Below are 13,355 nucleotides of genomic sequence, written 5' to 3' on the forward strand. Positions count from 1 at the left end.
ACAACACGCCCAGAAACTCTAGCCAGCCTGCCATACATTAAAGACATCTCTTGAAATGCTGACTAGAATACTCCAAGCCCTAGGCCCACAGCCTACAAACCTACCACCACAGTGAAACAGCTGCTAATGAGTTTAAAGGACCCCATACCAACAACAGAACAAATGTCATATACAAAATACCTTGCAAAGACTGCAACAAACATTACATTGGACAGATGGGCAGGAAACTAGCCATCTAGTATCCATACACACAGACAAAGAGGAACACCAGTTCGACTGGGACAATGCATCCATTCTGGGGCAGGCTAAACAAAGACATTCACAGGAATTCTTAGTGACCTGGCATTCAAACTGGAACTCCATTAAGGGTCGAGAGTGTGGTGCTAGAAAAGCACAGCAGATCAGGCAGTATCAGAGGAGCAGGAGAATCAACGTTTCAGGCATAAGACCTTCACTGGGAATGAGGCTTGTGGGTTGGAGCTGAGAGATAAATGGGAGAGGGTAGGGTTTGGGAGAAGGTAGCTCAGAAAGCTATAGGTGGATGAAGGTGAGGGAGAAGGTGATAGGTCAGAGGGGGCAATGATGGAAGGGTCTGGAGGGCAGTGTATAGTTGGAGGCTTGGGATTGGGATAATGTGGGGGGAGGGGAAATGACAAAGCTGTTGAAATCTATATTTATCCAGTGTGGTTGCAGGGTCCCAAGGCGGAATATAAGGCGTTCTTCCTCCAGGCATCAGGTGGTAATGGTTTGGCAGTGGAGGAGGCCAGGACTTGCATGAAGTGTTCAGCCACGGGTCGGTGGGGTTGGTAGGTGTGGGTGTCCCAGAGATGTTCTCTGAAACGATCCGCAACAAGGCACCCTGTCTCCTCAATGTAGAGGAGACCATACCAGGATCAACGGGTGCAGTAGATGACATTGGTAGAGGTACAGGTAAATTTCTGATATTGGCTCCACCCTCCGGACCTGACCATCACTCCCCCACCCACCAAGACCTATCATGTTCTCCCTCACCTTCATCCTTCTATCACTTTCTGAGCTACCTTCCCCCTCCCATTTATCTCCCAGCCCCGACCCATAAGCCTCATTCCTGATGAAAGGCTTATGCCTGAAATGTCGATTCACCTGTTACTCTGATGCTGCCTGACCTGCTGTGTTTCCAGCACCACACTCTCGACTCTAATCTCCAGCATCTGAGTTCTCAATTTCTCTCAGAACTCCATTAACACACACATTGATTTGGACCCCATTTACCAACCTCTCAGAAAAAGAACCAGAAGTGATATCACCCACCACAACAGACCAAGGCAGATGAATAGCAAGCGGGACAGAACACCAGCGCTTCATCAGAGAGTCTCTGATGATGTTACCTAGCATGGTGATGAAACATCTGAGAACAAATCTACCAGCACAGCGAGCAAACTTAGACAACCAGATCTTTCCCACAACTTCATACTGTAATCATTGTCTATTGAGATCCCTAATTATTGCCCTAAAGTTGTAAATAGCATCCTCTGCGATGATGACTCTGTTGTATTTCCTTGGCAGTCCTTAGTCTGATCAACTACACCTTCACTTCGCCTCTGTGTTGTTCAGGTTAATGAGACTACATGGTCTATCAAATCCAAAATTAGTCCATTTCTTCTCTTCCAACTTTCCCTTGCCCTTGCATTGTTGACTAGAGTCCCTCCAGAATCTATTCTTTGCTCCCTCACTTTTCACCAAAGAACTGAACCTTTTCACCATCATCCAAAATGGTCAGCTTCCACACTAGACTGATGGCACTTTAACTGTGTTGTTCCACTACCTCTTTGGATGCCTCTTCTTCTTTTGTCAGTTTTAGATGAGCTGCAATTTCCTCAGTTAGACATTATCAAAATTGAAGCCGTGGTCTTTGTACTATGCAAGAAATTCAGTGACTTTACCATGAACTCCATCTGCACCCCCACCCCCACCCAAGCATTCAAAATGTTCAGTCCCTTTGTGACATGACATTTTTTTTTTAATGCTGCACTGCACCCCTCCATTCTCTGAAAATCAGTTTTCTTTAAACCTGACTCATGACACTTTAATATTAAACTGCAGTCCCCGTGTTTACATTACTAAATGGTCTCTCCCATAATCCCTTCAATATCAAAGCTCCACCAGTCCTGCAACCCACCTACAATCCTGACTTGTGTTTGCCTTAACTTTACAACTATTTTATTTTCACACACATAGACCCTACATTCTCTGAAATTTTCTTCCGAATTTAATTGAGTTTTAAGGTGGCACGTTGGCACAGTGGTTAGCATTGCTGCCTCTTAGCACCACGAACTTGGATTTGATTCTTTGAAGTTTGTGTGGAATTTGCATGTTCTCCCAACATCTGTGTGGGTTTCCACTGGATGCTCTGGGATCTTCCTGCAATCCAAAGATCTGCTGGGTAGATGAATTGGCCATGCTCAATTGTCCTGTAGTGTCCAGGGATGTGCAGACCAGAAATGCTGCAGTAAAAGCAGTATGGGGATAGGGTGGGGCATGGGTGTAGGTAGGATACTGTTCGGAGGGTCAGTGCAGAATTGATGGGCCAAGTGCCTCTTTCTGCACTCTTTGCATTCTCTGTTCTAAGATCCTTTTCTTTTATGGCTTTTTGTGTCTTTTTCTTCCGTTCAATATTGCACTCAATGATTTTCCTAGCATGGTGCATAACTGTGCTGTTTAGTTCCCCTTTCCTCTTTTGGAAAATCTAATTTAGTATAGAAATCCATCATTTAGACTTCTACCTAAAATTATATACTTGAAATTGTCAAATGTTAAATTTGAGGTGTCTACAGGTGCAGCTTTGACTAGATTTAGTTAGGAAATGAATGTGCCGCATGTGTTTTACTGTAATAGTTCAGTTAAATTTTATCTACTCCTTTGCAAACACCTTTTTCTCAAATCAAAGATTAGTTTCTAACGGCTAAAACCTGAAGTTCCTAAATTGCAATATGAATTTTGAAAGTTAATCTGTGTATCTATGCTTGCTCAAAATTTGAATCCTTGCAGAACGTGACTTTATTGCTAAAATGACAGCTCTGCACTGCTGTCGCTGAATTCTCATGTCCTATTCTTCGCATTTTCTGCTTTCACTTTCTTTCTTCACTTTCTGACATAGTTGCCTACAGCCTCAAGCCCTTCTAATCAAAGTTCTCCTAGAGCTCCTGGAAAGGATCCGTTTGCAGAGCTCTCTCTCAAGGATTTCTTGTAGAACAGACAAGGTATTCATGGAGTAATAAGTGTGTATCTTCGTGTTTTCTGTATTAAGCACTGTTCAGAGCAAGCACCTTAAAGCCATCAGACGAAGCCAGCTGTAACAGTTTTGTTATAGTATTCGGTTATCTCACATCAAGTATGTTAAAACAGCCTTCTTGTTGTATGGATATCATGATGTAGTTGTGCTTTACAGAAATTTATAATATTAGTTTCTTTTGTGTATGGTTTGTTAATACTTTGATTAGCATGTAGTTTTTTGTGTGGTATTAGGAGGTCAACAAATTAATTCTGACAATAAGACTCTGTCAGTGTATTTAAATGTTGGTTTGTTTACTTTTCCACTGCTCCTCCAATCGGAACAAGTTTCAAATCCACGTACAAAATTATACAAAAAACAGGCTTTCAAATACACTCAGTAACTCCTTAATACAATGGTGTCACTTTTCATCTATTGAAAGATTAACAGACAAAATTTGTTACTTGGATTTGTATTGTTTTTTTAAATCAATAATACATCCATAATCACTTTAACATCTATTATTAATAAGAAGTCTGAAGTTCTCACTGTACTTTTTTTTCGGGGATAGGATTGGAGGTTTGGGTGGGTTGTCCCTTTCTGAAGCTTTTTACATACTACTTTCACAAATTGCCAGGCTAAACTATGTTGTGAATTGAGTATCCCTAACTTGTAAATAAAAACTGATTTATTGTTGAAAATTGATTTTTAGTGAAGAATTTATCCTTTTAGAGTAGCTTGTGGTTTTCAAAGAAACCTGAAATTAATGTTTTACCATATATAAATCTTGTTTGCCCTGTTATTTCAATTCTGTCATCTTTTCCAGATACACTTTATGTAATGGCATCAAACGGAACCATTCCAAGAAGATAAGTGCTAAGCAGCAACTTTTATTCTTGCGAAATACTCGCTGTTTGTGAAACTATCTTCCATAAGGATGTTCTCAATATGGATAATAAACAAGATTGCAGAATGACCAAGATGAAAGGTTCATTGGAAAGCCAATGTTGATGTATCAACTTCAGCAGCAAGTGGAAAGGCTTATTTTGTTTGGCTGATGACTGATTCAATCATGATATTAAATTGTTCCAACCAATAATGCCGTACAATACCCTGTACATCAAGTAATATGTTCTCATGCTGAGTGAAACTTCTATTGATTCAGAATTGACAGCTTGAAAAAAACAATAAGATTTGTGGCTAAGAGCTGCTGGATTGTAAATTATCAGGATTTGGTGAGGTATTCTTTGAAAAGCAGCAGTAAATTATGTAACTTTTGTATGTACACCAAGTATCAATTTTTCTTTCACCTTCACAGAATAATCATGCTAAAATTATTAATTCAGAATTTTACTTTTTATTCAAGTTTGCAGTAGACATTCCTTGTGTACTATGTTTGTATTTATTTATGACTGTCAGATTAAGTAACAATATTGCATCAGATGCTTTCTGTAAGGATTAATGTGAATGTGCATGCTTCATCAGTTAGATGAAAACATGGGTTTGAATGGAAAATGCAGTTAATTGAAAGATGGAGCACTAAATATTCTACAACTCAAGTTTACTTATCCCTTGTACAATTATTTGTAAGCAGATTCACAATCTTGCATTTGTATGGGATTTAGGATGAATAATGTATTAATCAATGTAGTTAATTCTGTGCCTAGGATTTTGCAATGGAACAGTTATTGACTTGCAAACTACTACTTTTGTATTTTGGCATTAGCATAAATGGGAAGGCCTTTCTATGCTCAGCATGTCATTATTTTACATCCGAGTTTAATGCTGCCTTTCCTGACTAGAATGTAAAGAATTGCCTTCAGTTCACAAAGATCCTCTACCTCCATAGGACTCCAAATCATATGCAGATCTCAGAACACTTCAAATATTTGTTTAAATGTCCACACATGGTGTCTTCACTTGGTTGGTTCTGAGAAGACTTGTTTACACAAAGTTGGATATGAGGGAATAGTTTCTGTGTAGAAATTTTTTAAAAGTAAAGCAAGATAAAATGTAACACAAAGCACTGTTGATCGGTGCTCACTGTATATAACATGAACTCTGTTCATATTACTGGTGTGAAGGATAGCTTGAGCTTAAGGCAATTCGGTACACAAACTTTGCAAAATTTTGCTGCATTGTCTTTGCAGAATATATTTTGTTTAAATGAAAAAAATGTATGTTAGGAGAAAATTTGGTGGATTTTCAAATAAAGAGCAGCTTTCACTGACATTTTGTTACCAATTAGGTCCAAGTTACATCTCTTGATTCCAATATATCCTGTGCATGGATATAATAGCTCTGCATTACTTAATTTAAAAAAAACTGTTGTAGGTAAGCTGTTATGTCACCTTGATCTTTTTCATCGGTGGAAAGGCTTTGCTACCAGACATTATCTGACCACTTGTACAGATCTTCAAAATTTTTAACTCTTCAAAGAAGTTGCTCAGGATTCATCAGAAAAAAAGGACATCAGTAATGTCAGTGATTCTATTTGTTTGTGATTTTTTTTTAATAGGGCACTTGTATTTGCCACAAATATATCAGATGTCAGTTGATATTGATTAACAGAAATGAAAAAATGTTAGTAAATATTTCAACTTAAAATACTGTATTGAAATCACTTAAGACAGTTGTACAAACATGTTGCATTCTTAACCTTGTGATTTCTGGACATATCTTGGGGCAATTCTGCTTCAGGGCAATTAGGTTATGAGTTTTTCGCCAAATAAGGCATGACCAACTAATCTTGCTGAATTTTTTAAGCCATTAATATGGTGAAAAGGATCATTTCATGAATATTGCTTACATGGGCATACAGAGAGAATTTGGTACGGTTAATTACAAAATTAGTACTAACAGTGAGAGTACAATGATTGGTATTCACCTTGTGACATTGATTATGAATTAGCTGATTGATATGATTCACAGAAATTAGAATGGTTTATTTATGGCATGGTGTGATGTAATGTTTCATAATGATCTACCCTGAGACCTCATTTTTGTGCCTTAGATGAGGGCACAGGAAATCCTGTATCAGGTTTGCAGGTGACATGAGGTTAAGAATTATGAGAAATTTTAGAGAGGAAAGCATTGTTTCGCCAATTCTGTGGCATTTGTTCATGAGGTGCCATCCAGTTTGGATTGAAGCAAGATAAATCCACAATATTTTCTTCTTTGGTCCATGTATAGTAACAATTAAGGGGCAAAAAGATTGAGTGTTCATATGCAGTGTTTACCAAATGTTAATGCTGTGGTACAAAATGTAACAATAAGGCAAGTAGAATGTTGGCTTTAATCTCAAAAGGAAAGAGATGAGATTGTGTCAGTTGCATAGAAACTTGCTTGAACTCTTTCATATAGAGTGCAACATTTGTTTGTGAGCACAAACTAGTGAAAGACCTTGGGGAGGGACTATGCATAAATATGCCAGAATGGTAAATGAATTTAAAGGGCTAAAGTTGAGGGTGAGATACAAAAACTTCGATTGTATTCTATTGGGTTAATGCGTTTCGGGTTAATTTATAAAGAGATTTCAGTAGGTAGTTAAAGACAAATAATTTTCTCTGTTTCGGGGCTTGAATGCAATTTCAAAGGTTTGAAGTTCCAGCTAAGCTATTGACAAGTGAAATTAGGAAATAGGTTTTCCATTCAAATTTAGTGAAAACCTGAAGGTTCCTTCTCCAAATGGGTACAGATGTTGGGTCAATTAAATTTTTCAGGGCTAAGGGGCAGCAAGATGACTCAGTGGTTAGCACTGCTGCCTCACAACACCAGGGACCCGGGTCCGATTCCAGCCTCTGGCAACTATCTATGTGGAGTTTGCACATTCTCCCCGTGTCTACGTAGGTTTCCTCTGGGTGCTCCGGTATCCTCCCCCAATCCAAAGATGTGCAGGTTAGGTGAATTTGCTGTGCTAAATTGCCCATAATGTTCAGGAATGTATAGGTTAGGTGCATGAGTCAGGGGTAAATGTAGGGGAATGGGTCTGGGTGGGATACTCTTCGGAGGATCGGTGTGGACTTGTTGGGCCAAAGGGCCTGTTTCCACACGTAAGGATTCTAATTCTAATTCTAAATATTTACTTAGTTAGATTATGAAAGATGGTTAAATGGAGTTGGGCCCAGGCCAGCAATGATCTAACAGAATGGAGAACAGGCATGAGGCGATAAATATGTTTACATTACTGCAGTACTCCTTCCTCCTATGGTCGTTTTATTATAGTTCAGTCACCTCTTCTCACTCCACTAGCTGTAGTTTAATGGCCTGCAGCCAAACAATAATCTATGTTGCTGCAGTTTGACTGCAGACTAACTTGTTGACCAATTTAGTTAAATTTTACTCCTTTTGAGTTGGAAACTGACAGTGGTAAAAGTATTTCCCAGAAGTGTAAGCAAATCACATGTATGGATAAAATTTGATGTTTTGCATGTGACACTGCTGATGTGAGCAATTTGATATAAGTTATACTATTCTTTAGAACTGAGCATAATGTGATCAAATCTGTATTTGACTTTTTCTTTGTTTAAACCTTTACTCCAATCTGCCCTACTCCTTGGCAGGACACAGATTAAGTGCTATCCAAGAACCAGTACCAAGGCTACTTGGCAAAACGTGGGGAAATGTTTGTTCTTCTCCTCCCATTCATGGTATATTCATGTGTAATATTACCAGCACAGTTTCAATTTAACCTTTGCGTGGCAATATTAAATTCCAGCTTCTCCAGATTAACAGACTTATTACTGAAATAATATTACTATTTTTCAGACTTCAATGCTGCTTATTGCTTATTAATTATTTGCATATCTGTGGAAGTTAGTGTGTATGGCACTAATAGAGTGAAACTTGACATTAGATTATTCCATAATTTTCTATATTGGATTAATTATTAATAAAACAGTTGCACAAAGTTCCACTCATGAAATTCTGCCTTGGCACAAATTCAAAATCATCTGATCCAACTTATCAAGTTGAGACTGTCTCGTATCTCCTCTCATCCCACAATCAGTTTAAAATCAAGGTTCTTATTGTTCAATATTTACAATTCAAGCTCCAACATCTCTCCACCTTCTCAATATTCCAGCTGAAAATTGACATGGAGGACTAAAAACGCAAGGACTGATTCCTTTGGTTTCCTGCCAAAACATCATTTTTCATTGGAGAAGGAAAATGCTTTGTTGCAGATATGTGTTAATTGAAGTCAGAGAGACTTTGTAAGTGCCCAAAGAAGAAGCACCTTGACTGCCTAAATTGATGTAGAGATGGATGAAATAATTTTATTGTTTTAAAGTCTTAATATTTGCTCAACATTTAAAGTCCTATCTGATTTTTGTACTGTACTAGACTAAATATTTTATTTAATTAAGAGCAAAATCTTTGTGATCCTGCAGTCAAATTTGAGTGGCTGTTGAACAAAATTGCCTGGTGCCTATTTTATCTTGTTTATCAGTCTCCCAAAGATGGAATGTAGAGGTGCATTGCACAAAACTTGCTGGTTTTTAGTTTATGACACTATGGTTTAAACATTTGTAGAGTGTTGTTTTAGAAATGTTTTTCTTGATAAATGAGAGAAAAGAGTATTTCAAAAGATGGTAATAAGCAAATGCATTTGACTTTGACTATAACATGTTGGAGCTTATTGAACAAGGTTAAGAAAAAGAATAGAAATGCTGGAAATATTCAGATCAAGCAACATTTGTAGAAAACCAATAACACTTCAGGGTGATTACCTTTTCACTAAAATTTTAAAAGTTTCAGCATTGAATTATACAGCTTTGATAATTGCTTGTTGCAGTCAAGGTAATGAAAGGCTCTCATTTGTAAATCATAAGATTTTAATACTTATTCCTTTTGAGCATAATGTGTATGTTTAATCATGGCATCATTTTGGTGTGCTTCAGAGGAATTGATTCGTGCTGGGCGTATGATTCCTCTGGATATTGTCACTATTTTAATCAGTCATTCTTTGTGTATGAGCAAAGTGCAAATTCTGACAGACAACTCAAACATGAGGCATCATATCCAAGCCTAATGTTGCTCTCTTATGATATTCGTACAAATATATTTCTTCCCCGATCTCATGAAATTACAATCAAATAGAATTATACTTCCTCCTTAGACTTCCCAAGCTAAAATTGGAAGAATACTTTGAGCTCTTGATTCCTTCATTCATTTCCTTGATGATGTCATCATTAACCATGGTCTCCTATCGCATAAAAGGTCTTTTCTGTTCTGCAGATTATACAGTAATAATGAAACATTTATCAATAACCAAAGTGAAGGGATAGTAACAATAAGTTTAAGCACCTCAATGAACATGTACAAAACGCAACTTTAGAAGTCGGGAGGGTATGCTGACCAGTTAAATTGTTCCTGTATTTATTGTAACAATTCTATTTGCATATAAGAACAATTCTGATCCAAGTTGACAATGCAGCTTTGTGTGATCTTCACCCAACCACTAAACTGCTATAGACCACTCTAAATGAAAAATCAAATCATACATTCTGCCTTTTCAATGAGAAAGCAATATTATTCTTTGGCATGCATCTGAGCGAGATTATAATATGCTATATAAATACATATTTGATCTTTTTATACATTTATGTTTTCTTACTGTTTTATGCTGTCATAAAGGAGGAAGTTCCATAGATATGGGAGCAGTGCACTATTCAATTCAATGTATTTTTCACAACCTTGAAGTGGAAATACTTTAGCATGCACTGGGTTTGGATTATTGCCTTAAATCTCACTGTATTCGTTGGCCATTTTGAAATGTATACTATAAATTCTTTACCGAATATAAAAAACTCATTGTAATTGATATTTGGATGCAGATTTCTCATACTTTTGCATCACCTGTGGATTTACAAAAAAAAAATAAAGCCAGACATGTTTCCTAAGGCCTGTGGTGTAAATGAAACTTTTGAAAATCCTGAGCATATCAGGATTTTGTGCAAGAAGTTGAAACATTGAGGAGAACACGTATTACTATCTCAGTATTTTATTTTGTAATTTGAGATAATCCAGAATGAGGAAATCTCATTTACATCTTGAGAACAGTGATTTCCTTTGATTCTTGTGTCTTCATATTTTATACTAGAACTTTTTGTTCTAGTGAATCAGGTTTATTTTTTGACATCTGAACTGTTTGTTTAAATATAATTTCCCTTGAATTTTATTTAATTATATTTGTTTAAGTATAATTTCCCTTGAATTTTATTTAATTGTTTATTAAATAAAATTTAAGACAATTACTGATGAGATCATCTGATTGCAAAACAATAAATTATCTTTACAAACTCAAACCTGTGGCAACTTTGAGCTCAATACAGGAGCAGTGACTCACATTCACAGAAAATATAAAAAAATTAAGAGATTAAAGGCTAAAATTCTAAAACTTTTTGGGTGAGTGGGAATACAATGAAGACAAAGAAAGTAATTGTGTTGTGTAGTAAGTGGATTTTGGGGATTTGATACAGGTGTGAAACTGGTAAATTTTGCTCAAGGTATAATTTAGATGAGCAGAATTTTAAAATTGCAAATTGGATTAAGAAAAAGTTGTCAGTTGATTGAAAGTGGTGTTGCCTAGGAGGTGTTAATTATTGTGGCAAGAAGCTGATTTAGGGGATTTTCAGCACTGATTTACACTAATTAAGTGTTCAGGTATATGTTCGGTTATTTGACTTTTAAAATGTTATTCCTCTACACAAAGCATGAAAGATTATATATTCCAAATTTAAAAAAATACTTACGATAGGTAATTCGACTAGATAGTAGTCAACAATGAGTGACATTTCTAAACTTAACCAAGTTGGGTAAATAAAACTATGACAGGGCAAATGATGTGTTATGACTGTACATGTAGAGTTGCTGGACAGCAGTGTTGATGGCAGCTTGGGTATTTTTTATTTGGGTTCATTAGCTGGAGTCTGATTTTTACATAGTGAGGTATTAGGAGTTGCTTACTTTTGCACTTTAATCTAGGAGACTGTTGCAGTCCTTCAAACTAGATCTATCCATTTTGGCCTATGGCCAGCAACAGGAGTATGACTGCAAATAGGTATGGGCCCCGAAGGTTGCCACAGAGGAGGCTCAGAGAGAACTGAAGAGATTATTAGCTGATTTTAGCACTTTGGATCAGAAATTGGCTAGCTGAAAAAAGACAGAAGGTGGTGTTTGATGGGAAATGTTCATCCTGGAGTTCAGTTACTAGTGATGTACCACAAGGATCTGTTTTGGGGCCACTGCTGTTTGTCATTTTTATAAATGACCTAGATGAGGCCGTAGGAGGATGGGTTAGCACATTTGCGGATGACACGAATGTTGGTAGAATTGTGGATGTTGCCGAAGGATGTTGCAGTTTGCAGAGGGACATAGATATGCTGCAGAGCTGGGCTGCGAGGTGGCAAATGGAGTTTAATGTGGAAAAGTGTAAGGTGATTCCACTTTGGAAGGAGCAACAGGAATAAAGAGTAGTGGGCTAATAGTAAGATTCATGAGAGTGTAGATGAACATAGAGACCTTGGTGTCCATGTATATAGATCTCTGAAAGTTGCCATCCAGCTTGATAGGGTTGTTAAGAAATCATTTGGTGTGTTAGCTTTTATTAGTAGAGGGTTTGAGTTTGAGCCACGAGGTAATGTTGCAGCTGTACAAAACACTGGTGTGGTTGCACTTGGAGTACTGCATACAGTTTTGGTCACTGCATTATAGGAAGGATTGGAAGCTTTGGAAAGGGTTCAGAGGAGATTTACCAGAATGTTGCCTGGTATGGAGGGAAAGTCTCACTGGGAAAGGCTGAGGGACTTGAGGCTGTTATCATTAAAAGAAGGCTGAGACATATAATCAGAGGGTTGGATAGGGTGGACAGTGAGAGCTCTTTTCCTCTGTTGATGGCTAGCACAAGGGGACATAGCTTTAAATTGAGGGGTGATAGATATAGGATAGATGTCAGAGGTAGTTTCTTTACTCTAGTAGGGGTGTGGAATGCCCTGCCTGCAACAGTAGTAGACTTGCCAATTTTAAGGGCTTTTAAATTGCTATTGAATAAACATATGGATGAAATGGAATAGTGTAGGATAGAGGGACTTCAGATTGATGTTGCACTGCCCTGTGAAACCAAGGGCGGAGGAGCCAATAGTGCACTTTAATGTTCTATTAGCAAACAGACCATGGTGTCTTGATGGCGGGAGTAAGAAAGGAACTTAATTTAAGGAGCAGTGTAGTTTCGGTGACTAGATAATATTTTATGAAGCTTGACTCCTTTTAAAGCTATTAGCAACCTGATGCCAAGTTTATGGTCATCTCTTATAAAAGCAAAATATCACAAATGCTGTAAATCTCAAGCAAACATAGAATGCTGGAGAAACTCAGCATTTTAGGCAGCATCTGGAGAATGAAGCCAAGTTAAAGTTGAGTCCTGTAAGATCTCGTCAGAACAAATCATACTGAACTCACTGTTTCTGCTTTGTTCTCCACAGATGCTGCTAGACCTCCTGACCTGACTTTCTCCAGCATTCTGTGTTTGTTAAGGACATCTCTTCTAGGCTGGAGAGTAATATGGTGTAGAAGGGGAAGAATCCAGTTGTGATGCACATGAACACTTATGATGTATTCAGAACCTGAAGCAGTGTGAGCAGTTTGGGCCTACATTTTAGAAAGCAGAATGTGTGATTATTAAAAGCACTTGCATAATGAGCGAATTTGCATTGTGTTGTATGTGTGAAATGTTTTGGCTATAATATATTGTTTGCCCTGCCATCATTGTGTTATTTAGAGTCATAGAGATGCACAGCATGGAAACAGACCCCTTGAGGTCCCCTTTAAATCTTTCCCCTCTCACCCTAAACCTATGTCCTCTAGTTCTGAACTCCCCCATCCCAGAGAAAAGATCTTGTCTGTTTACACTATCCATTTCCTGCATGATTTAATAAACCTCTAAGGTCATCCCTCAGCCTCTGATGCTCCAGGAAAAACAGCCCACCAACACCTTCCACCCCGACCTCAAATTTACCTGGACCGTCTCAGACTCCTCCCTCCCCTTCCTAGACCTCTCCATTTCTATCTCGGGCAACCGAATCAACATGGACATTTTACTCTGGAT

General features: G+C 37.7%; 1 protein-coding gene across 20 annotated transcripts in view; it reads left to right on the forward strand.

Annotated features, from left to right (window-relative positions):
* LOC122550608 (phosphatidylinositol-binding clathrin assembly protein) overlaps positions 1-12,999 on the forward strand; it is a 161,692-nt gene extending 148,693 nt beyond the window's left edge. For 18 of the 20 annotated variants that reach the window (XM_043691581.2, XM_043691586.2, XM_043691582.2 and 15 more), the window contains 2 exons: positions 3,137-3,239; positions 4,077-10,153. In XM_043691581.2, coding sequence (XP_043547516.1) covers positions 3,137-3,229 — 93 coding nt within the window. In that variant the 3' untranslated portion in view covers positions 3,230-3,239; positions 4,077-10,153. Of the gene's footprint in view, positions 1-3,136; positions 3,240-4,076; positions 10,154-12,732 lie in introns of those variants that run through there. The other 2 variants (XM_043691589.2, XM_043691590.2) reach the window with 2 other exon arrangements.
* The last annotated feature ends 356 nt before the right edge of the window (positions 13,000-13,355 follow it).

The sequence above is a fragment of the Chiloscyllium plagiosum genome, unplaced genomic scaffold (assembly GCF_037043375.1).
Source record: "Chiloscyllium plagiosum isolate Xiang-an unplaced genomic scaffold, Cpla_swu_hap1 HiC_scaffold_6, whole genome shotgun sequence".
NCBI classification, from domain to species: domain Eukaryota; kingdom Metazoa; phylum Chordata; class Chondrichthyes; order Orectolobiformes; family Hemiscylliidae; genus Chiloscyllium; species Chiloscyllium plagiosum.